The following is a 25,433-nucleotide window of genomic DNA, read 5'->3' as shown; positions in this document are numbered from 1 at the left end:
CCTCCCGTTGCGGCCGCGCCCCCTTAAGGAACGGAGACACGTGAAGGGTTGGATCGATGTTATTGATCCATGAGCTGTTATGGATCCATGGAGCTGGTTATCGATCCGTGAGCTGGTTATCGATCCGCGCTGGTTGTTACCGCAGCACACGCGGAGCCCCCGGCCTGGCCCGGCCCTCCCAGGGCACAGCTCAACCCGGCCCGGCCCGGGGTTCCCCTCCCGCCGCTGTCCCGCAGCAGCGCCCGGTCACTTCTTCTGGAGGAATTTCATTTTAATGCCTGCAGAGAAAAAACAGCATTAGGAGCTTTAGGCGAGGGAGGGAGACCCTGGCACAGGGTGCCCAAAGCAGCTGTGGCTGCCTCTGGATCCCTGGGAGTGTCCAAGGCCAGGCTGGACACGGCTTGGAGCAGCCTGGGATGGTGGGAGAACCAGAACTGGTCCTTTTCAAAATCCTTTCCAAATCATTGCGGGGAATGGGACCCTGTGGGATTCTGTGAGCTGGAGACACTCCAGGACTCATCAGGCTGAGGTGAAGAGCCACACATGGCCACCTCTGCCAGCAGACACAACTTCCGTCCCCGGGGCAATTCCTCAGCCAGGACCAAAGTTAAGGAACAAATACTCAGAGCAGCAGTTCCCACCAACTTTATCTAAAGATACAAAAGCTTAAAAATAAAAGAAAAATCTTAGACGGTGTTCAATATCCCCTGAAGCAGTAAATGTAAACAAGGGAATACAGGTGCAGAAGGCAAAGAAGGAGCCTTCCTCTCCTTTGTAACAAATTAATTATTCAATATCTACAATTAATTGAAAAAAAAATTAACAATGAATGAACAAAATGAATGAACAAAAGTAAGGGGTCTTCCTTTACCAAGACTGCGAAGGATTTTGTTCATTCCAGTTCGTTCCGTCTCTGGAATACTCTCCAAATATTCCAAGGCACGAACCTCAAAAAGGCCTAAAGAGAAAAAAAAAAATAAAAAATTAAAAATCAATCACCAAATGAGCTACTCTATCTTTTAGCATGTGGCATCAAGGCTACAAAAGGAAATCCTGCATGTAGTGTGTGCAAGCTGCAGGATCAAGGAGAAAGGAGACAGATGCAGAAGTTCTTTGCTTTATCAATGCAATTCTTTTGAGTAATTAGAAGGGCTGTTCCACGTGACAGAATTCCAACAGCAGAGGCAGATGGCATCATGCTTCAAAAGGGAGTCTGTGAAGCACACTTGAAACAGGAAGGTGATGCCACATCTACCTTTGACCAGGTTCTTGCTGAGCTCCCGGTCCTGGATGAAGCCTGCGAACATCTGGGTCTCCATGAAGCAGTGCAGGAAGTGGCGCACGGTGCGGGAGCCGTGGGATTTGCGGAAGGGCTCCCGCTGGAACACGCGCTCCCCCTTCTCCGTCACGCTCATGTGCAGGGAGTAGTGCCCCACAATCTCCACGAAGAACTGCACAAAAGCCTCCGAGACCAGGGAGTTCAGGGTCATGTCACCTGTAGGGAGGACATTTGTCACTTGGGTCATTCCTCCCCTAAAGGAGGAGTGGCATTTTTAGAGAGCTCAGTCACTTTTTGTACTGGCTGTCTCAGACTAGGAACTTCCAGGTGATTGGTATCAAAGAAGTCTCAGCTCAATTTCAATATTCAATTTCCCAATGTCAACTTCTGCTGCATTTGGGACACGTTCGATTCTAAAGCTTTTCCAGAATTTAAAACATCCGTAATTTCATTTTCCCTGTTAAACATCTGGTGTGTAATGAGCTGCCAGCTCATAACAGGCTAAGTTTAATTCTCTTCAAGAATTAGGCAAACTACAGAAGACAAACTCTCTGGAAAACAAACTTTGTTTTTATGAAATTATATCATTTGCTGGTGCCATTTTCTCAAGCCACTCAGGGCTTTTTAAGTTTCTCACACTTCCTTATCTGATGAATCATGTATAAAACAGTTCAGCTTTGAAAATGATCGGCCAGATTACCCTCTAAAATACAGAAATTTTCTACATTCTCTGAGAAAAACATTGTCTCTGCCACTTGGAAAAATATCATAAAATTCAAAGCGCAGGAACTGATGCTGTTGGCCCAAAGAAAACTACAGTTCTGCACACATAAATTCTGAAAAGAGGAACTGTCAGCACACATTCACAAGATGTTCTCAGCAAGATCACAGGGAAACAACTAAAATTCTTAGCATTTATTTCAATTTTCTCATTTTTATCAACTCCATGGTAGAGATCTGCTAATGGCATAACACTTTTCCATAGAAACTTTTTCACAGAAAGTACCTTGTGTGTCACTCTGCCCATGTGACAGGATTTCACTCCGTTCTTCCAGGATTTGTACAAGTGCAGCCTGGAGTTTATGGGGCAGGATCTCATCCTCATCTGATACCTACAGACAGGACAGCCAAGGAAGGACTTTTGTGTTACTCCCATCAGCAGGAGAACCAAGGGGTAGATTAGAAATATTCATAACATGCCTAAAGCAGTTAGAGGGGAGTTATTCTGTGATTTATCTTAAGGGGGACAATATATTTATCTTGCAGCCACAGAAATTAAACACATTTGCTCAGCATGCCCCAAGTACATTTCATTAGAGTCACACGCACATCTGGCCACCACACAGATTCAGGCTTATTTCACCAGTAAAACAACAAAAACAATCAAAGTCTGTTGAGGAAATAATAAAGGGTCTCAATAATATGGTTTAAAAAAATCCCCCAATCCTTTAATACCTTTCTCCAGTTGCAGGCTGCAATGCAAAACAGAACAGTGAGGCAAGGAAAAGGAGAAGCAAATATCTTGAACTAGTAACAAAATCCCCAGTATTTTTATAGCTACTTGTCTGGGGATGCAGAAGTACTTTTGGGGAAGTTCAGCAGAGAACCCCAAGTGTACTGTGATAATTTGTACCCTAAACTGTCACTCCTGGGAAAAACAACAACCCAAACCAACAAACACCCCCCAGCTGGATGAGAGAGGAGAAAGTGTTGTACAGAACAGGGAGAGACAGACAGAAAGCAGCAGAGAATCTTAGGGAATCCCCCTCTGTGGATGCTGAATGTGAGAGATCAGGCAGGTAGCACAGTGTCTGCCTGAAACTAAGTCACAGAACTTTCCCACACTAGCCTGAGGGTCTGAGAAATTGTGAGGAAGAACTCAAACAGTCCTTGGAGAAGGAAAATAACCTTTGCAGGTGTTGTTTGTCTCCTTTTTGTTTACTTGCAAGAAACGCCTGAGGGGTGTTGTTCCCAACTGTCCAAGGATGGTGATGTGTTGGTCTGGTGGCCAATGAAAGTTTAACCCTTTCAGACCTTTTCAAAACTGTCTATAAAATAGGATCTGGAAGAATAAAACACGCTCTCTTTGGCAACTAAGCTTGAGAGTCTGTGTCATCACTATCACTGTTCCTAATACAACACCCTTCACCTAAGAAACCAAGTAATAGTTTGTAAACTCAGCTCAGACAAGCAGCATCTGTGGCTTTGCAGAGCTCTCCACCTTGTGCAACCTCAACCTTGCAGCAAAGATTCGTAAGCCTGTTCCCTTCTCTGTCAGTTCCAAAGGATTACAAGGTATTTCTTCAGGCACTAGAGTCTCCATATGAACACCAGCTTCTCCTGATTTATTAGTTTCTTTCATCGATGCCTTTTCCTGGCATAAACCCATGAGTTACTGGTACTGTTATTTCACTCACCTCTTGCAAGAACTTATCAGCACAAAGATCAACAATCAGAACCTGGGGAGACATAGAAAACACACTGACTCATAACCAGGTATGTTACCGTATAGAAAATAAACAACGTTTTTGTTTTTTAAATGTGAGATGTTTTTTAAATAGGGCTGTCACACACAAAGCACAAGTTCTGCATAAATGCAGCCTGTCTCTGAGAACAGTGACTATTATTTATGTTTGATAATGCTGGAACATCCTGACATTTATCTGGCAAATTCACCAAGTGGCTCGGAGAAGTTTGAGAGTTTATACTCAGACAGAATCTAGATATTATTCCAGACAGGTCAACCTCATTCCACTGACGCTGTCTGTGTCTCAGATATCCTCACCTCTTCTATGGGCAGGTCCTGGAGCTGTGGCAGGGAGCAGGAGAGGATGCCAATGAGGAATGGGGTCGGAGAGCACACAATGTCGATCATGGAAGCTGGCAGGACGGGGATGTAGGTGTGCTGCCAGGTGAAGGGGTAAAGTGTTGCCACTGCAGCATGCCCACATTTAGACAGAGTGCTGGAGAGGTGGGAGAAGCACAGGGAGGGTGGTTAGTGTCTCCTTCAGGCTGGAAACGCTCAGAGCAGGTGTCACTCGTGTACAGTCTGTGCATCAGCAGAGGCCCCATGCAGCCACTTCTGAACTCAGTTATGGGGAGCTAAAACCACCATCAACCCCAGATAAAGAGGCAAAAAGGAAACATTCCCTTATCTCCTCTTGTGTAAATAGCATACTCCAAATTCTAGGCATGCACACTGCTGTGTCGGGAGTGCAGAAGGTTTTCAAATGGAACTAAGTGCAAAACTAGACAAGCTTGGACATGGGACAGGTCCCATGCAAAAGAAACAAAGTCCCAAAGGCAAAAGAAACAATAATATCCAGTGATAGCATTCCTCAGAAAGAACCACTCAGACTCATCTCTTACCTTAAGTTGTCAGCCACAAAGATGACCCTCCTTTCCAGCAGGAGAGAGGCAAAGACCCGGATGGTGTGGGAGACACTCAGACACTGCAAGAGGCACTCAAAGTCAACGTGTTCCAGCCGGGAGTCCAAGGGGCGGCACAGCTCCATCACCTGAGAGGACACAGCCACAGAGAGAGCTGGAGGAGCAGCCCAGAGCAGGGACCCTCATCCTGCAGCACGGGGCCCGAGGTCAGAGCTCACCACAGGCTGCAGCTCCTCCTGAGGGGCAGGACCAGGGACAGAATCCAGGGAAGGGCTGGAGCTGGGCCAGGGGAATTTAGGTTGGATCTCAGGAAAAGTTTTCTCCCCCAGAAGGTGCTGGGCACTGCCCAGACTCCCCAGGGAATGGGCACAGCCCTGAGGCTGCCAGAGCTCCAGGAGCCTTTGGACACTGCTCCAGGGATGCACAGGGTGGGACTGTTGGGGTGTCTGTGCAGGGCCAGGGGTTGGACTCAATGATCCTTATGGGTCCCTTCCAGTTCAGGATATTCTCTGAATCCATGATTCTACACAGAATCTCAGACAGTTGGCGTGGGGCAGCACAAAAGAGTGCTCCTGAAGCTCTTCATTAAGAAGCAGGGAATCACTTCCACAGTAGATGATTCCACAGCAAACACGTTTCTGGGACAGCCTCCCTTCCAACTCCAGGATGTTTTCTTCAGACTAATCATTTCCAGGCAGCACTGTGCAGTTTGCAAAGAGCCTCTGTGCTCCAGAGACCCTAGAGAGAACAGGCAGCTCACCCTGACCTGCGTTACCTCATCTCCTGCTCCTGGCAGGAAGCTCCTGACGGTGATGGTGCGTCCCGGGGCAGGGAACGGGGCCTCCATCACGCTGCGCATGAAGGGATGCACCAGGGCTGGGGACATCTCCCGCCTCTTCTCCACCTCATCCAGGATCTGCAGGGAAACACACGTGGCCTTGGGTCACTGCCGCTGCTGACCAGAGGGGAGAGCCCACCAGAGAATTCTCACTGAGAAGGCTCCAGCACAGACCCACAGCCCTCTCCCACCTCGCTTGGGACCCCTGTGAAATTCATCTCAAATGTCTGAACAATCAAAAAGGCACAGCTTCCTGTGAGCAAAACTCTCCAGTCTCCTGCTACTGGAAGGAAAAGTCGTGTATGTAATAATCCAATTCTCTTTATTTTGAGGAGTTAAGAGGAGCAACACCCCATCCCCCTCACCAAGAAACCTCCCTGAAATGCTGTTCTAGAAACTCTGCTCCAACAATCAGAACCATCTTTCATCAAAGCTTGTCCCTGTACTCTTCTGCAATAACTGCCCTTTATGTGCAGCAGCTTTTTCCAGTCTTCACCTCTTTATCTCCCCTCCTCACAGTGCTACAAAAAACCAGGGGAGATCCAACCCCATCCCAAACTGATTTTCCATTTCCAAGTCACAGAAGAAGAGGATGAAGGGGCAGCCTCAGTAACACCAGGTATCAGAAGGCCCTTCCTTGCAGTAATTGCTGAAGGACTTGTGTATTGGCTGACAAGGCTCAGCACCAGTATATTATTTCCTGCTCAAAGCAATGACAGAGAGGCAGCACCACTCTCCTGGGATAAGCTGCAATCACTAAGCCTGACAGAAGCATCCAGTTACTCTGAGAAGCCTGCAGGCTGTCAGGGCTCAAGGAACAGGCTGTGCCAGCTCACCTTGGAGAAGAGGTTGAAGCAGCCCAGGCGGCTCACGATGCAGTACACCTCAGGCAGGCGTTTCCCTTTCCCTTCTGGCTGAAAGGCAAAGCAACAGCTCTGCTGAGAACAGGGGGGCAAGAACAACCCAGCACCCACACTGCAGCTGATCTGCAGAATTCCTTCTGCTGCAGCCTCCCCTACGCTTATGACTATGAAGACTCTCAAGGAACACCCAGTTCCAGGAGCTGGTTCATGCCCAGAGCCCATTTCACTGTTTCTGGGCAACATCATGACCCTTCTCTCTGCGTCCCAAGGGCTGCCACCACCACAGCAGCACAGGATGAGTAACCCATGTGGGAAAGCAGCCCTGAGTCATGTCCTGACAGTGCCCAGACAGTGCTCTCTGTACCCCCAGCCCTCCTAGAGATGCTCACCAGGAGTTTCCTGCAGTATCCAAACCAGCGGCTGCCATCCTCCCCCGTCAGCACGAAGGAAAAGGTTTCACTGGGGAACCAAAGCAGAGATGGGGTTAAATTCACCACAGAGCTCAGGGGAGAGACTGACAAAGCACAAAAAGTCCTTCTGGTTATGCTGACAAGGGCCAAGGCACGATTACAGTCATTACAATGACTTTTGGATCTGTTCAGGATAAAAACTTGCACCCCATGAGCTTTTCCATCTCTCCTCCTTCCCAGCTGCTTCCCCACTCAGCCAAGGAGCAGCAGAAGCACTTCCAGCCCCAGGAGCTGGCCTTGGACAAATTCTTCCTTCTTACAGGAAAGGCAGCAGCAGCCCTCTACCCCAGCTCCATACCTCACCTTCCCTCCTACCCCAGGGATTTCCTGGATCCTTTCCCCTTCCCCCCTGCTCTGGCTGCAGCTCCTCAGGCACACTCCAAAGCTTTCAGCATTGCCTGTCTCAGCCCCAAGTATTCAAAACCAAGTCTTTACCTTTTAAGGTCTGATGATGGGAACCAGTCTTTGGGATCTGGAAAGCAGAATTTGGGAATGACCTTTAGCCTCTCTTCAGTATCCTTTGATGGTCTGAAAGGATGTTCAGGCTGGAGGGGTAACAGATGCATTTGAAGTCACTGAAGTTGGTGCACAGCTGCAGCATTTAAAATACAGAAAGCATCTTCCTGACACTTCCAAAGGCTGATCCGTTACATAGCTAATGCACAGGTACAGAAGAACATGTTCTAACTGTTAGCAGATTCCCAGTTCCCTCTTGCATTTTTCCTGCTGATGGCACCTTTGTAAAATGACCCAGCTTTGTAAGGGTGGAGTAAGGATCTACAAGCATGGCTATGTTTATTGGAAAATGAATGTAGAAATGACCCCCCAAATGATGGCTGGGTCAGCCTGCCTTGGTTCTACCCCTGGGAGATTTGAAAACACTAATAGGAACAGGAATGTGTTCAGCTTTTGATGTGCAGATCACTCATAACTGAAGTGCAAAACTGTCCCTGAACCACATGTTCCAGCCACACTACATGTGGGTTGAAATCAAATCCCTCAAGGACTCCAAAACACTTTCCATGCTCAAAGCTGCCCAGAAAGGGCAAAAGAAAGATGTTCAGATAAGAGGCTCTGTAAGAAATGTAAGGAAATTTTACACATTTAAGTAGGAAATGCCCCCAAGAAGTGGAAAGTTTATTGCGTAAAGTTGATTTTAGGCACTCAGCACATCCAGGCTATTCCAGTGTCCCAAGCTGTGACAGCACTAAGTGTTAGGAAAACAGAACAGCATTTTCATGGAGTAACAGTTGTACAAAAGCTTAGATGTCCCTAGGCACACAGCCCAAAGCAGAGGGTGACAGCAGATTACTTGGAAGCAAAGCTAACATTAGAAGGGAGACACCCAATCTGACACATTGTCCCATCTAAAGTCACTCACCAAAACACTTCTATTTGAGCAGAGGATAAATAAATACTGAGAAAATATTTTTTTGTGTCAGTGCCTTTATAAAAGCCAGTAAAGAGTGGTAGGGGAGCCCTGCAGTGCCTGTCCCAAAGGCAATGGACAGACTGGGAGGCTGCACCAGGGAAAAGCCAAATCTACTGCATTCCTTTCTTCCTCCCAACACCCTAAAGTTTGCACTTTCAGCAGATATTATTTCTGAGTAATCAGTTTTACCCACTAAATTAACACTGTGCACTCCTTCTGGCTGTAGTTCCTTATCCATCTTGTGAACCCAAGGTATTTACACACTTAAAACACTGTGGTTATTTGCACACAAATTCTTTAGGCAGCAGGAACTGGGACACTGTGGGACCTTCTGGGGTCCCACACAACTTCCCTGAATGGATCTGACATCTCCTCTATGTGGATGACATGCAGATTCCTCAATAATCCCTGGCTTTCTCCTGATGGCACAGCCAGAATTCCTGGCTCTGTTTTCCGTGGAAGGCAGCAGGTATAAGCCCAGACAGTGACAACTGAATATTCTTCCAAATCTGGTACCACAGAAAAACCAAGGCTCCATCTCAGCTTCCCAGCTTAGGACACTGAGCTGTAACTCAGTCACACAGTGTTTTTGTCACCCATTTGGGCTGAACAGCTTATTTCAAAGGGCTTGATTTAGCTACAGCCCTTCAACTTCCATAGCTCTCCTGGTTTTGGAGGCTTGTACAAACAGCTTTGCCATTTTATTATTATTTTTTTTCAAAACAGTATAAATAAGCACAAAAGCCCTGGGATTCCAGTTCCTGTGCACCATCAGTGCTTCACTCCTTGTTTACAAAGGACAGACTGCCAGGACGACGTTCCTGCAAGCTTTGGGACAGAACTCTCCTTCGTCTCCTTCAGCTGGTATCAAATACCTCACGGCTTCATGAAATTCGAATTAAGTAGGAGCCTTCCTAGTTCAAAAACGTCAACAAACTCATTACCAAGACACATATTCAAGAACTGTTGTAATGCAGTTAGGAAAAATGGTATGACCCAAAAAATGAACCCCCGAAAATGTAGAATTGTAAGTTTCTTTCCCTTATCTTGTTCTCCCCAGTTCCCCTTATTGGTTGTGTGAATTCCCTCCACCCCTTTCCCCCTGTCTTCAAAAAGGAGTGCTTATCGATACCTCTTCCTCTTTCCCTCCTGCGACCTCACTCCGTAGGATCCCAAGAAATAAAGCTGTAACTGCCATCTCAGCAAGGGAAGAAGCCTCGTTTTTAGGTTCTTCTTTGATAAGCTAATCTATCTCCCCTGTCTCCCTGGCTGCTGCGGGGAGGACAGTGGTGGCAGAGAGGCAGGGGACATTAGAAATTATAGCAAAGAACCTCCTGACACTACACACTAGGTGTGTAACAGAGCAAGGTGCTTCACGTTCCAAGCCCAGATCCTGACCAGTGTAGCTTAGGAGGGGAAACACAGAGCTGAGCAGTTCCCTGGGCAGATTTCCACACAGCTCCTACCTTGCTGGGGAACTGCTGGATGATGTGTGGTGTGTAGGTGACCTCAGATGCCTTCTTGTGCAGGGACACCACCACGAAGAGCTCAAACAGCCGCTGCTCCTGGAGCTCGATGAGATCCCTCTCCAAGGTCTGGTAGTGTGGGTTCCTCTTGGAGGCCGAGTGCCTTGGGCACCTGTGATGACCTGGGGAGAGGAATAAATTCCAAACCAGCCTGTGGCTGGCACTGCCACACACCTACAGGGCACAGAAGAGGATTCAGCATTGCCATCAGAGAGGGAAAAGGGATGGGTGGATTTCCCCACCTCCATGGGATATGGGGTGCCTGTGTCAGCTCCTCATGCACAGAGCGGATCTTCCCCAAGGGAACAAGTGTCAGGAGAAGAGGAAATAACCTCAGATTCCACTGGAGGAGGTTTAGATTGGACATTAGGGACAATTTCTTCACTGGAATGGTTGTTAAGCATTGGAGAAGGCTCTCCAGGGCAGTGGCGGAGTCACCATCCCTGGAGGTGTTTAAAAAATGTGTGGATGTGGCACTTGAGGATGTGGTTTAGTGGTGAGCATGGTGGTGGTGCTGGGTTGATGACTGATGACTGACTCGATGACCTTAGAGGTCTTTCCCAACCTAAACAATTCCAGGATTCTGTGATTCAGACAGGGAGCACTGACCTGGCAGCAGCTCTGTAAATCCTCCCTGACAGATACTGAAATTTCTCCTGCTGCCCTGATGTTCTTACATATCTCAGAGTGACACAACAGGGTACCAGGGAGTGAAGCCCAGCTGCACCAGGTCAGGAGCTGCCAGGACTCGGGGAGCCACTCCAAACACCACTGGGCACTCAGAGGCAGCTCCCTGGCCAAGACACCCTCAGGCTGGGCTCTCCTGACAGTCAGCAAAGGCTCACAAGCACAGGCACAGCCCTCTGATGTCAGGAATTCCTGTGGCCCAGGCACCGTGACACATTCTAGACTCTCTCAAACAACTCTTCCAGCAGGCAGTGACTCAATTTCTGTTGAGATTCTTCACTCTCCACTACTCTCCTTAACATAAAGAAATGGAACTTCACTTTTCATTCCAAGTTAAAGCCTTTTGAATGTTTCCCTCCAAGTAAATGAAACACCTAAAACAGTTCATAGAATCCTTGAAAGGTTTGGGTTGAAGGGACCTTAAAGCCCACCCAGTGCCACCCCTGCCATGGACAGGGACATCTTCCACTAGCCCAGGGTGCTCCAAGCCCCATCCAACCTGGCCTTGGGCACTTCCAGGGATCCAGAGGCAGCCACAGCTGCTCTGGAACCCTATGTTAGATCTTTGTGTTCTATCTGTCTACACATGGAAGCTAAAACCAGCTAAAACCAAGTAGGTGTTTCAGGTCTGGAGTTTGGGTCTATGATCAAACTCAGGACATTGGAAACTGACAAATACCCAGGCAAATTCTCCCCAGAGGAAAGGACACTGCACAGCATTACATGGAAGGAAACAGGAGTGGAATAACCTCAAGCAGCAGCAGCAGAGGTGATCAGGAACAACCTGCCACAAGCCACACTACCAGCCCAGAAATGAATCTGCTTCTGGTGACTGGCAGATTAATGGCATTAAACCTCAAGGGCTCAGGGGAAAGGGCAGAAACAGAGGTTGGCTTGTCACAGTAACAGACAACAGGCTTGGCCATGTGGCCTCTGAGAGACTCCCTGTCCCTGTCTCAGCAGATCCCCACACGTCAGCGGGCTCATCCCACCAGGGCCTCAGCCAAGGGTGCTGTGGGGACAGAACCAGCCCCTGTGATTCACTCACTTTTGGGCTGATTTTCCGTATCGCTTTCATTCCCACTGGTTTCACCTGAAACACACATAGTTTTCACTAGTTAGCCACGCAGAAGGAAGATGGGCAACACCCAAAGTGGGGAAAGAGAGAGAACCTGAGACTCATCAGATCAACATCCCTTAGGGCTGCCCACCAATCCTGCCCAAAGCATCAGCCAAGGGCAGCTGGAAAATGTGTTACAACAGATTTCAAAAATGTCATTACATCACATTACAGCAAATTTCAAAAAGCAGAGCTGATATCAAGCCAGTGCTGCCAGTGAATGACCTGCAGGTCAACTGAACACAGGCAAAGAACACAAACCAGCTGGCTGGTTGGAGCACTATAAAACTGAACCGAGCTGCTGAACAGAGTAACTAAAAAGACCCTACTGTGGCTACACAATCAGAACAAGGCACATAGACAATGAGTGCAGTAGTCAGAAGTAGTTCTGATGCCAAGTGGTTTTCTGAGGAATTTTCGCTTTAATCTGCTTTTTTTTTTTAAAAAAAAAAAAAAAAAAAGCACTTTTAACCAGTAGCCCAGCTCTCCAGGCTCAGAATCCTCCACTTGTGACTGTTAAATTTGGGTTAGGCAAGTGTTCCTTGAGCTGAAAGTTCAATTCCAGCCATGAGTCACTGTTGTGTCAGCATGAGGTGGTGGTACCAGGCCAGGGACAGAGGAATTGTGCCACTCAAGGTGTCTAGAGCACAGACAGTGGTGCTGGAGACCCCAATACCTTTCACTGGAGCTGCTTCTCTCCCAGAAGGACTGAGCAGCTTCACCTTCTTCTTTCCCCGCTTGGAATCAAAGATCTCCTGTATTTTTAGCACCAGCTGAAATCCAAAGCAGAAGCAGAAGTTAATGGGGAGTCCAGAGAAGGGTCCAGGTGCCAACAGGAGGGCAGCCCAGCAGCCACCATCCAAGACCTGGGGAAAGCTACACAAAACCTGCAGGAACCCTGGCTCAGAGGCTGGAGTCCTTCTAACCCAGCTTACTGGATAAAGAATGACCACAGATTTCTGCTGCAAGAGAGGGATCCCTGTCAGCACAGCTTAAAGCCGACACCAGACTGTACAAGCATTCTGGAAATTGTCACACTTGCCTTCCCAAATAGAAGTGACAAACTGTCTAGCATCAGATCTCCATTTTCTATGCAAAGGCACTTGCAAGAACATCTTACAAACCCTCCAGCACAGAGGACTCAGAATACACTCCACAGCATCCCAACTCCTTCCAAGCCCAGAAAAAGCAGCACTCTCTCACTGTAGCTTGGGGGTTGGTTTTTGGGTTGGTTTTTGGAGTTTGCTGCTGTAGTTGGGTATCAGCTCAAGTGTCCTTAGGACATGTGAGGCTGCTCTAAGCACAGGCCCTGTCCCAGGTGTTTGCTGGAACAAAAGGATGATGTACTCACCAAAGGAGTAACCTGCTCTAGTGGAAGGTGTCCCTGCCCATGGTGGAATTTAAGGGCCTTTCCACCCAAACCATTCTGTGATTTTGAAATGAAGACAGAACAATGGGTCTGTGCTGCAGGACCACACACCTGGTCCACTGGAAGAAAAAAGTTGGGAAAAAGCACAGCCCAGTGGAGACTAAGCCACAGACATGAAAGAAGGGTCAGCATTTTGACACTCTGCATTGCTGCTGGCAATCTTCCCTCCACTGGTCACAACAGCCTTAAAGCCAAAGTCCTGACACTTTCTGTGTCCCTGGCACAGCCTGCTCTGTGCTTTCCCCTCACCTTCTAGCGTCCCAGGGGCTCCTGACTCCCCACATCAAAGGCAGCTTTCACTTCACGTGAAGAGGGATTTACCCTAAATGCAGGGAGCAGGTCAAGTTCATTCCTGCCTCAAGAATTCATTAAACCGAACACAGGAGGGTGGGGCCCAGCCATTTGTCATCACAAATACAGCATAAAAAGAAATATATTAAAGAGAACCTGTTTGTTCAGCTCAAGTGTTTAATCCCCACATCAGCAAATCAGGCTTAGGCTCTCCATTTCCAATCGATTTCTCCCCATTTTTGGCTCACACAGCCCTCCCAGCACAAGGAGGCTGCAGGGAACAAACAGCCCACAGCAGAGAACAGTGCTCCTCCTGCCAAACCTGCATTCTTTCCCTTTTTATCCAGCCTTAGCTAGAAGATCTTCATTTCTGTCCTGATTTTTGTGCAGCTGAGTCACCACCCTGGGTGTGTTTAAGGCAGCCATGTGTTTCTTAGGCAAAAGGTTTTGTCTTTTTAGACCCCAGTCCTTTACTCAACCTCTCAAGCAATCTTGGCTCAATTCCTCATGAGCAAAGGGAGTAAAGTGCTCTTCCTGCATGCAAATTGTTACCAGATTTTTGGAATAGGTTTGCTTTTGGAGAACATTTTATTTTCCCTCTCCAAATGAGAGATACTCTCCATCAAAGCATTTTTATAATCTTGCCATCTCCTTCCTGATTTTCCAGACCTAGGGTTTGTTTAAAAACACAGACAGAAGTTACTTGATACTCCAAAGCACTTTAAAAGGTTTGAAAAGTCCTTTGCAGCTGTCCAACTCTACCTCATAGTCTTGTGCAATCTGAGCAAATACACGTGATTTTCAGATGAAATAAAGATCCGCTGAAGTGAAATGATTTTACCATAGCAAAAATAAGTCTTTGCCACTACCACAACTGGAATTTGAGTCCCATGCTCAAAGTGCCACCACAGTGCACTGCTGCTGCCCTTCTACAGCACGTGGTGCCTTTTATCCCTGAGGGGTGTGAGCTGGTAACCAACACGAGGATCTAGAAACCTTCCCAAGGCACCAAAGGAGGGTCAGAATAGTCCTCTGTGTGAAGGTGGATTAAAAGCCTTCCTCACCCCTCAGGCCTCAGAAGCATAATTGTCTTTGCAGCCAGGCAGGAGGGAGAGGCCAGAAGGGACAGGAGGCTTTGTGAAATGATCTTAGCCCTGAGAGTTCCTCTGCACCTTTAAACTATGGAACAGCAATTCCTGATGCTAGTCCAGAATTCCAGGCCAACATTCCAAGTAACCAAGGGCCCCACAACTATCCCAGAGCTCAGGGCCTGCAGTGGAACACAAGAACCAGTCTGGAAAGTCATTGGGAGCAGGGGACACATCCACAGTGTTACAGAGCTGCCCCTGTAGCTGTCCAAGAGCATAAACCCAGCACCATCACACTCCATGGAAACACTGGGAACAAAGCTTAGGTGACCAAGCACAAGGAAGGGTTTGTGTTCACACACAGCCCTGACCTCTAGGTCAACACTGAGCAATTTGTCTGCCAACTCTTGGCCAACAAAAACACCACTGTCCCAGCTAGGACTGGCACCCAGATCCCCAAACAGCAGCCCTGCCACTTGGAGAGGGAATGGCTGGAGCAGCAGTGCCAAGCAGCAATCACCTGCCTGGCTCACAGCTCCGTGGCCACTTACAAAGCACTTGCAAAGCAGCAAGAGCTTGAAATGCCAGGCAAGAAGTGAAGTTTCACACTTGAATCTTACCCAGGGCAGGTTCTTTCTCCTGCTAGCAGCCTCCACTGCTCGGAACAGCTTCCACTCAGACAGAGTGACAGGCAGGGAGGTCTCCTTCCCCATCTTCCCTTGGAAACTTGTCTGGGAGGGCTTCAGCTCCAGCGACTTGCGACTGAGGAAGGAAGGTTTTGGGGGAGGCTGGAAAACAGAAGCAGAAGAGACAGTGAAGTGTGAGATAAAGCTTTGGACCAAGGTCACAGGCAGAGGAGTCAGATTACAGCTGGTACATCTGCTCTACCGAGCTCTCCATCCCACCTTCCCACCCAAGCATCTCACCAAATCTCTCTTGTTCCTAATCTTTTGCTCCTTAGCAGCTTAACCAGCTGCCATGGCTGTACATTATTTACATTATACATTATTTACATTAATAACAAGCAATAAAACAATAAGGAAAACCAATGACTTGCAGTGTGGAATGTGAGGCTGGGAGTGAGCACAAACGAGGACCCTTGTGAGAATGATTCCGCAAACACCTAACCCTTTAATCCCCCCACCCTACCTTGGGAGCCCTGCTAATGCTCCGAGGAGGGGGCAGCTTCCAGACAGATGGGACCTTCCACAGGGGCAAGGGCAGTGCTCTGATATCTTCATAAGGATCTTCTTTTGTAGGACCTGGAAAAAGCATTGGAGGGGTTTATGAAAGGAGATAAAGCCCTGTATTTTTTGCCAGGGATATAAGTGGGGAGAGTGTGCAGCTATCTGCCAAGCTTTAACAGGGTCTGAGAGACCTGTTTAGAGTTGGATGAGGTTCCCGCGACATCCTAACCCACTGCCATCAACTTGGCAAACTGTACGTGGACTCAGCAGAACAAAACACTTTTTCCCCTGCAGAGCAAGCAGCTCTACTGCAAAGCAGATCATTTTGGCAGTGTTCACACTGATCTCTGTGCAACACTCAAGCAAAGCAATCCAAGAGTTAATAAAGAAATCAGTTTAACACAGGCCAACTCTAGTGACCTCCCATGACATCCGAAATCAGGCTGTTCATGTGCACGTCAACACCAACAAAGAACCCCAGATGGGGAAGACCTTAAAAATCCCTTAAAAGAGCTGGGAAGGGCCTGAATGCACCCTCACCTTCACTCCTCCCTCCCCAGCACAACTGCCACCCTTAAACACAGTGAGGGCACCCCCAGAAGCACAGACACATACAGATAATGTCCTCGTAGATGTTGTCTTCAGACTGAGTGTAGACCAGCCTGGATCCTGCAGTGCCATTTGTCTCTTCCCGAGGTCTGTGGGAGCCGCTGGCTGCCGGCTGCTTGCGGAAGCCCTGGATGTCCTCAAACTCAAAAGATTTCCTAGAGGAAAACCAGTGTAACTTCTTCTAAAGGCACCTGCTTGAGTTGCTGTCTGCAGTCCACACACAAGTGGGACCATCCAGCACACGGGTGCTCCACTCTGGACTCGCATTTTCAAGGATTGAGGTCTAACCCCAGGCAACAGCTCAGCCCTTCACTCCCACCCCGTGGGATGGGGGAGGGAATCAGAGGGTAAGAGAGAAAACACATGCATGGGTCGAGATAAAGACAGTTTGGAAGGTAAAGCAAAAGCTGCACAAGCAAGGAAAGCAAAACAAGGGATTAATTCTCTATTTTCCTTGGCAGGCAGGTGTTCAGCCATGTCCAGGGGCTCTGTAATGCGCAACAGTGACTTGGGAACACAAACTCCAGATGTCCCCCTCTTTCTGCTTCTTCCCCAATTCTTACTGCTGAGCAGAACACCACAGGGTCTGGAACATCCCTGGGGTCAGCTGTCCCCTCTGTGTCCCCTCCCAGCTCTGTGTGAGCACAATGTTACCAATATTTTCATCACAACTCCAAAACTCAGCATCACACAAGATGCCAAGAAGAAAATTATCCAAATCAAAGCCAGCACACCAAGTGAGTCCTGCTCACTTCATCTGTGAAATTTGTTAAGTAAGAAATGGAGCGGGAGGCTCCATGACCAAGCACATTCCAAGCACATTCTGGCATGGCCAGATCCATCCTGCCAGAAGCAAGAACCCAAACTATGTTTTGCAGACTTGCAGCAGCTCAGTACCAGGACACTGCTTCCTACTGGCCTCTCCTACTCGTGCTCAGGGTGTTCATGCATTTGTGGGTTGCCATTTCCATCCACTTAGCCACTGTTTTGAAATTAAGGCACTGAGGTCACAGAGGAGCTGGCAGGGATTTAGCCCATCATCATCATAAAATGTGAGTTGCTGCTGCACACTTTGCCACAGTGGAAGGTTTCAGAACTTCAAGCCACATCTCTGCTGGTACTGTGCACACCAGTCTAGCACAGGCAGCTCACCTGGGAGCAGGATTTGCATCAAGCCACCTCAGAAGGGTATGGGAAAGAGGGAGAACCAGCCACACCTACTACAACAGCAGTACGCACAGCCTTAAGCAACAAGAGAATCCTTCTCTCCCAGGAAAGCCAAACACGCAGCAGCCACAGTGCCCCAAGAGAAAGCTTGCAGCTGAGGGCAAGCAGCAGGCAGGGAGCAGGCAGGTCTCTCCCTGGGGCCAGCATATTGTCACTCCACTCTGTTCTAAGGTGTGGGCTGACTTCTGTTTGGAACCTGGAGCCTTCTTTGCAAGACTGTCAGCAAAAAAGCAGGAACATTTCACCCAGGAACATCCTTTCCCCATGAAAAGAGGCACCATCACTAGCAGCACCTCCACAAGGACATCATGCCAAGCAAGCTGCTCAAACCCATCTAGAATGTGATTTAAGGAAATGTTTCAGACATGAGAGATGAATTATGTACCTCTGGGCTCTCCCTCTGATCCTCCTGCTGGCTATTTTCTTCTCAGGGCTGTTGGAGGATGACACCAAGCCACTTCCACTCTGCTTTTGCAGGACAGCTTCCCTACTGGCAGTGGCATCTCTACGAGCACCAGCACCCTTCTCTGCCAGGTAGCAGAAAGTCCTGCGGGGTTTGGGTGGTGGATCAGGAGCTGGCTCCTCCTCTTGCCCCTCAACCTCAGAGTAAATGTTTCTCAAGCTTCTCTCTGCCCCGCAGAAAGTGTCCACTCCTTTGATTTGCAGTTCTCTTTCCGTGCAGCCAGAGCTGCCTCGCTTCCTCTGGAGGTCCAAGGAAACAGGAGGGGCTCTGCCAGGCAGGAGGGGATCTGCTTTTCTCCACAGAGCTTGTGAGGTATAGAAGTTCCCTGGGGGCAGTGGCACCCCCAGGGCCAGGAATCCTGTTTGCCCCTCTCCTTTCTGCTTGGCTTGAGAAGCTGGGCCACTGCAGTCCTCAGTCTGCCAGCAGCTCCATGCATCTTCCCTGAAATCCAGCCCCAGGCTCTTTGGATCTTTGGACCCAGCCTTTCTGCCATTCCCTGTGCATTCTGGCTTCACTTTGGGTAGTGCATTGCAGTTGGGATCATACTTTACTCCAAAGTCCTTTGGCTGCTGCTTCTCCTTGCTGGGGCAGCCCCGTGTCCTGCCCTCCCACTGGGAGATCTTCTGCTTGATGTTGCGGCAGTGGCTGCGGGACAAGGTCTGCACAGCCGCGCGGGAGAAGCTGCTGTCCCCAGCTGCCGTGGGGTGCATGGCAGGGGCCAGAGTGCTCACAAACAGTCCATGTCCGGCCCTGGCCACGTCCTCCCGTGTCTTGAACACATCAAAGCTGGCACCACACTCGGACGTGCCCGGCGCTGTCACCGAGTCCGGGCTGGCTGCTCTGACCTGCGGGCAAGAACAAGAGCTGTCAGCTGCACCCCAGCAGTGCTCCCCACCCCAAACCCCCAGCTGCTCCCTGGCAACTGCTGCAGAACATTCCTCCCCAAATCACATCCATCACCTGCTCAGGACAGGCTTCCAGAGCTCGCTCCCCACAAGGGCTGTTTGTGCACACATCTGGGAGGGTGAGCAAGAGGGAGCCGAGGCTTTACCAGCTTAAAAAACAAATGCAGCAGGCACAAAATACCCTGGGGGATCCCAAGCATCCAGACTCAAGGAAATTATTTAATGGCAGAGGAACACAGCAGCATGGATCTCAGCCAGCCCTTCTGCCAGAGTGCAGCTCCTCCTGATACTCAGGGATCAGACAAATCCCTGTGGCACCTGAGCTCCCTACTCAGCAGAGACATAGCAGGACAGGAGGCACCAGGGCAGCTCTAGAAGGAGCCACATCTGCTTCTCGAGAGAGGAGCTGCTGCTTCACAGGACGAGAAGAGCTGTGGTGGCTGGGAAAGAGCCCGACTCTGGCAATGCATCCTCCTCCCAGAAGTGCTCTCTTGCTCCACAACACAAGTGAAAACCTGCCTGGTGTTCTGTTTGTCAACACCTGACCTAAATTTGCCATCCAAGAGATGGGAGGGCAGTGGTGCCCAGCCTGTGGCTTGCAGCCAGGGGAGTTTCAAAAGGCAGAAGAAACAGGTGAGTTCTCATCTTCAAGTGAAAAATCATGCCGTGTTTAGATCAGCAGAGAAGGAATGCTAAAGAAACACTCTGCCTTCTCCTACCCAGGCAGAGCCTGCACAAACAGGAGCTGTGCCCTTTGAGACTTCCCACACATGTGATCCAGGGGATGCAGCACACATCCTCCAGATAATCCAGCAAGGAATGCAGGTGAAACCACCAGGGAGAACTGGGGTGGCTGTACCCCAGCACCTGCAGGTCCAGCATGGCCTCAGTACAGACATTTCACATATGGAATCCTGAGCCTTGGAGCTCTTTGGCTCTCCCTGTAGCTCACAAGGCATCCCCAATATTCCCAGATATGCCAGCACAGGTGAAAATTCATCTTGGACAGAAGACAGCAGCTCATAGGCTCTAACAAGCCCCACTCCTCCCTTTCTCTGGGCAATTATCCCATTTCAGAAATTCCAACCCTCCAGCTGTATTTAATAATCTCCATTTGCAGTAGAGACAAGTGCTCAGCTCAGGGGCCACACTGGCTCTGGTAACATTGCCCTGGCACCAAGAAGTCTTCCTGCAAAAGGCAGGGACACAGCAGAATTCCACACATGCACAAAAGCAGAGGATCCCTGCAGAAAGCAGCCAGACCTGCTCCAGGTGGGACCAGGGGCCAGCATCACACTAAGCTGTGCTTGGGCTCCAGCTGACAGAGCCTGGCAGCTGCCACTGCCACCCTGGGCATGTGTCCTCCACAGCCAGAGCCACCACACCCGGCGAGCACTGAGTCACCACAGCTTGGCAGAGTTGGCAGAGCCAGGGATGGGCAGCAAACCAAGCTGGGAGACAGAGGAGCTTAAATCTGCCTGGCAAGGGGTCATGTCACACTCTCCAGGCTGGGTGTGGAGAGCCCCCACCACAGTAGACCCGCACCCTGCCCATTGCTGGTGCCACACCTCAAATTCCACAACTCGGGGCTATCCCTGGAGCTGCTGATCTGCTTGGCAGAGGCATCTGCAGTGCAATTAAAAGCAAAGCACTGGCCTTGGCAGATCTAGTGGCATGACAGCACTAGTGAGAAAGCTCACTGGTCAAGGACATCCCAGGGCTCCCAGGCTGTTCAGGGATGGTTTGGGCATACGTGGCATCAAGCCTTGGCTCTGCTGCACTCTCCCCCTCTGCCAAAGCAGCACTGTTGCTGTGGGAAGCAGCTCCCTGTCTCCACAGCGTGGGTTCCTGCAGGCTGGAATTGCTCAGCCCATGGTCCCAGACAGCTGCTAGTAACTCTCCCACTCAGCAGTGAATGGGATAAACTTGGACAATCTGGGTAAGCCCTGAGCTGGGGATATTTGCTCCATCATCAGCTCTCTGTCCCTCATCAGCATTCCAGCCTGTCCTCAGTGCTTCCATAGCTGCTGGAGACCCTCTTCCCACACCAGCAAGGGGCCCCTGCCCTCTCCTAGAAATAGGCATTGTTGCCAAAACATCCTGAGCCAGAGCAGAGCCATCCTTCCTTGATGTGTGTCTGCACAGCCCTGATTAGCAGACAGGAAAGCAGCTTTCCCTCTGCTGTGCCACTGAACTGCTGCTCCAGTGCTCCAGGACACTCCCCAGGACCCAGCTGGCAAAGGACAGGCTCTGCTGGGGACAGCCAGGGCAGGACAGGGCTCAAACAGCCTCCTCAGCAGCCCAGCTTCACACCAGGATCCTCCAGTGCCTGCCAGGACCTCAAACACAGTACTGCTGGATGCAGGACTGGCACAGGGAGAGAAAACCAAAGCACCCCGCAGTGTGGAGCAAGGTTTTATCCACAGCACTGAGCAAGTCCAGCACCCCCACAGCACACACAGTCCATGCCCACAGCTGCTTTCATTCCCAACAGCACTGCTTTCTCCTCCAAACACTTCAGCTGTGAGCTCCTCTGGGAGCAGCCTGGCAAAACATCCACAGAGAACCATGGAATATGCTCGGAAAGGAACCACAAGGATCATCCGGTCCAACTCCTGGCCTTGCACAGGACTCTCCTGGAGCTCTGGCAGCCTTGGGGCTGTGCACATTCCCTGGGGAGCCTGTTCAGTGTCCCAGCACCCTCAGGGGGAAGAAGAACCTTTTCCTGACATCCAACACCATCCATGAGGACAAATGACTGCACACTGGGTAGCCCTGCACAGTTTTCCTGCTGGGTCCATCCTTGCTGTGCCCAAGCTGGGCAGCTCTGCTGGCTGCCAGCCTGCCCCACATCCTTCCTGCCACGGCTCACATTGGGAAGGCTGCAACAAAAACTGCCTGTGCTGCAGCTTCCTCAGCCAGCCAGCCAGATCCATTTCTCCTTCCTCATCTCAAGCCATGGTCAAAATCAAGGCCTAATGCTCCTGTCCTGTCCCACTGCCCAGGACCCTGTTCCCATGGTAAGGCACAGCCAGGAGCTGAGAAACGTGGAGGAGAAGCTAAAGCCTTTCCCAGCACATGGAATTCCAGCATCCCAGAATGGTTTAGGTTGGACCTTAAAGCTCATCTCCTTCCACCCCCTACCATGGGCAGGGACACCTTCCACTGTCCCATGTTGCTCCAAGCCCTGTCCAACCTGGCCTTGGACATGCAGAAAAGGGATCCACAGACAACCAAGCACAAGCTTAAAGTTATCCCTGCTCAGTGCTGCTCCCTGGACTGTCTCTTCCAAAATACCAATCCAAGGAGGAGAGGAATGCAGCTTTTCACCTGCCTAGGCTTGCTATCAAGAACCAGGTGTTTAATCTCAGCTCATCACGTGAGCCCAGGAAAGGGTAGAGACTGATCTTTGGTGAAGAAAGAGCACAGTGGGGTGGTGTGATCCAAGTTAAGCAATCCTTAAATGCAGTCCAGGACACACTAAAACACAGTTCAGGGACACAGAGCTGGCAGAGACCACCTGGGTCAGGCAGCCAGCACTTGTATCAAACACTATACAAATCATTTCTGTCACAGAATAAATAGACTTGTGACTGCTTTCATCCTGACCTCCCTTTCCAAATTCCTTCAGTGGCTCCAGTGTGCTTCCCAGTATTTCCAGAGGGGCCAAATTTATCATCCTTACTGCATCAGGATTTAGAGGAGATCAGTGTAGTTAAGAATACAGAATCATTTCACTGGAAGCAGCAGTTTGGGGGAAAATAATTTCTAGGCAAAACATCATCCATTTCTGCCAAAAGACTGCTCTCTGATCCACGCTGTTTGGAAGCTTCCAAAGCAGAAGAATAAGTCACGTTCACAGCACATGACAGGTAGCCCTGACTCTTTTTCCAGCCCTGAAAGCCAGAGAGAACACAACCCATTTTCCATGCAAAGCCTTGAGACAATTCCATTTCCTGAAACCACATTCCCAAGGAGAGAAAGCTGCCAGTGCTGTTACAGAATAAATCCCTGTCTAGTGCTGAGGTCATGGCCCCCCACCAGCCATGCTGCTGGAACCCCCAGCACCCAGAGCACCCTGCAGCAGAGGCACTGACACCTTACCTTGTCCTGCTCCTGGGAGCACAAACACCACCTGGACCAGCCCGTGCAGCTCTGAGGCAATCTCAGTCCTTCTGTGAAAGCTGTGCAGTCCTAAACCACCCCAGAGTCCTTGTCGCCAAGCCTCCTGTGTCAGTAGCCAAATAAAAAACAGTTTCTGGTCTTCCGCAGCTTAGGGAAGCTGGCAGCTCATTCCTGCAGGGAAAGGACCTCTTCCAGAACTCTCAGCTATTCCCATTCTGTTCCTCTCCAGAACAACCCTAAAGCTCCTCTGAACAATTCTGCCATGCTGATGCCTCAAAGACATGGGCAGTACCAAACAAGCAGATTTTATATCAAAATCTGTAACTCTTCAGGAATGCAGTGTGCTTAGTCATTTCCATCTCGATACAAAGCTACTCTAACCACGAGGTATTAACTCCTTCCATGCTGCTGCACCTCCTGCTGAGGAGCAGTTCTGCCTCATTAGATCCATGGCCACAGCCCCTGGACGCAGAAAATTACACAGAAAATCCAAATTACACAGCAAAAGGAGGTTGGGTCTGGCCTCTGCCAGTCTAAAACTTTTCTACTGACTGCCTTTTTCTAAAGTGATGAAATTCAACTTCTTGAAAGCAAGTTTTTCCTCAAGATATCAAAAAACCCCAAACCAGAGCACTTCCAACATGTAAGCCCTGAATGCTGCTACACCAGTGGGCACATGGACAGAAACCCACAGTGTACTATTTTTAAAGTCGTGGCTTTTTAACCTGACTCACAGCATCTGAATGCCCAGGGTAGCAATACTGACAACAGCAGTTGACTCAGCCCCTACACCCCAGGCTGGCTGCCAGCCCCAGGAATGCTGCAGCTGCACACGAGAACTGAGACACAGGCTGGGCATGGAGTTAAAAATCAAACACAACTTATCCTGGAGCAGTGCCTTGGTGCCACCATCAGAAGTAAGATTCCAAAGGAAAGTCACAAAGCCTGTGTGGCTTTACACGAGCCACCCCAGACAGGCTGTGTGGGGCCACTCATTCCTTTGGGAATGTCTCAGCAGCACGGAGGCAGCTGCCCCAGGAAGTTCAAAGCATGCAGACCAAGGCATCAACAGAAAACCTCTCAGACACCATTCAGACAATGTGTTCCAGAGCTGCCCACTGAGTCATATCCATATTATATTATTACAAGCAGAAGACTGAGATAAAAATTTGCCAAGTATGAATGGACAGCACTAGGACTCAAGGTCACTCAGACCCTCCAGCCACCAGTGCTCAAATACACATTTTCAGGGGCTGGTTTTCCTGTAACTTCTCTTCTGCTTTCCTTCCATCCCTCGCTGCTACCAGTCCCGGCTGCCAGGAGGAATTGCTCCTGGACTAAAAAGAGGAGTGTCTGGGCTCTGCCACAGCCAGGTACCCTCTTAGCTAGGCCGTGTCCAGCCACGGTCACTGGAACAGAGGGTGTGTGTATGCAGTGAACTGGGGAAGGCAAGCGGGGACTGCTCCAGCATGCCCAAGGAGCTCTGTAACCACTCGGCCCCACGCACAACAAAGCCCAAATATCCAGTGAGACCTAAACCACCAGAGTCCAGCAGTGCGTAAAACTCTGTATAGACTCAGAGTGGCGAGGGTGGCAGAGACCCTCTGGCGGTGTGACTTGCTCGGCTCAGACAGGGGCACCTACAGCAGGAAGGCTTTTGGATATCCCCGCGGGAGACCCTGCAGCAGCCCTGGGCAGCCCAGGCTCCATCGCCCTCAGCGGGAGAAGCATTCCACGAGCTCAGCGGGGCCCTCCCGTGTGTGCGGCTGTGTCCACCACCGGACACCCCCGGCTGCCTCCGCCCGGCGCCCTCCCTGCGGGCATCTGGACGAGGAGAGACGAACCCACCCCAACCCCGGCTCTCCTTGCGAGCTGGGTCTCCTCCCGGGCAGCTGGAGCAGGCATCTGCTTCCTCCGGCCCGTCAGACTCGGGGAAGATGCTGCACCGGCCGCTGCCCGCCTGCCCGCAGCCGGGACACGGGGACCCCTCGGGGCCCGCAGCCCCGAGCCCGGCCGCGCCTGCGGGAAGCTCCAAACCCCCGGGCCGCCCGCTTGCCTTTCCGGAGCAGCCCCCCCCTGTCCCGCCGCCCACCGCCCCGTCTCACCTCGGCCTCGGCCCGTTCCCGACCCCGCTCCCGCAGGACGCTCCCGGCGCGCGCGGAACCACCTCTCATTGGCTGCTGTGGCCATCACTCAAGCTGTGGTCCCGCCTTCTCCCCGCCCCGGAGAGCCAGAAGCCGCTTTTCATTGGTTAATGCGGCCGTCACTCAGGAAGAGGCCCCGCCCCACCGCGCCCCGTCCCGTCTCTCCGTGGCCTCGGCCCGCTCCCGCTGGACGCTCACGGAGCCACAGTCCATTGGCTGCTGTGGCTGTCACACAGTTCGAGAGCCCACCCTCGCCCCGCTCCAGGGCACACAGAGCCACCTCCCATTGGCTGTCGTGGCTGTCACTCAGACGACGATCCCTCCCCTTTTCTCTCAGGGCACTCGGAGCCTCTTCGCAGA

General features: G+C 50.4%; 1 protein-coding gene across 4 annotated transcripts; it reads right to left on the bottom strand.

The window, feature by feature from the left end:
- Nucleotides 1-41: 41 nt before the first annotated feature.
- DENND2C (DENN domain containing 2C) lies at nucleotides 42-25,107 on the bottom strand. 4 transcript variants are annotated; one of them, XM_005530141.3, is made up of 19 exons: nucleotides 25,035-25,107; nucleotides 17,822-18,744; nucleotides 16,216-16,364; nucleotides 15,563-15,675; nucleotides 15,034-15,201; nucleotides 12,282-12,378; nucleotides 11,534-11,578; nucleotides 9,739-9,920; nucleotides 7,276-7,385; nucleotides 6,760-6,829; nucleotides 6,344-6,421; nucleotides 5,445-5,585; nucleotides 4,649-4,797; nucleotides 4,065-4,242; nucleotides 3,697-3,738; nucleotides 2,286-2,391; nucleotides 1,256-1,495; nucleotides 872-958; nucleotides 42-278 (listed from the first exon to the last, which is right to left on the bottom strand). In XM_005530141.3, the coding sequence occupies exons 1-19, from the start codon at nucleotides 25,101-25,103 to the stop codon at nucleotides 247-249; spliced, it is 2,979 nt and encodes a 992-aa protein (XP_005530198.2). In that variant the 5' UTR covers nucleotides 25,104-25,107; the 3' UTR covers nucleotides 42-246. The 4 variants fall into 4 exon arrangements, with proteins under 4 accessions (XP_005530198.2, XP_087923144.1, XP_087923143.1 ...); XM_088067018.1 differs by lacking the exon at nucleotides 25,035-25,107 and adding an exon at nucleotides 22,909-23,251; XM_088067017.1 differs by lacking the exon at nucleotides 11,534-11,578.
- Between the last annotated feature and the right edge of the window lie 326 nt (nucleotides 25,108-25,433).

Source organism: Pseudopodoces humilis, chromosome 26 (assembly GCF_049639895.1).
Source record: "Pseudopodoces humilis isolate 2021_Gansu_Grassland_sample_001 chromosome 26, ASM4963989v1, whole genome shotgun sequence".
NCBI classification, from domain to species: domain Eukaryota; kingdom Metazoa; phylum Chordata; class Aves; order Passeriformes; family Paridae; genus Pseudopodoces; species Pseudopodoces humilis.
Note: the sequence above shows the minus strand (reverse complement) of the source record. Positions and strands in the feature narration are given on the sequence as shown.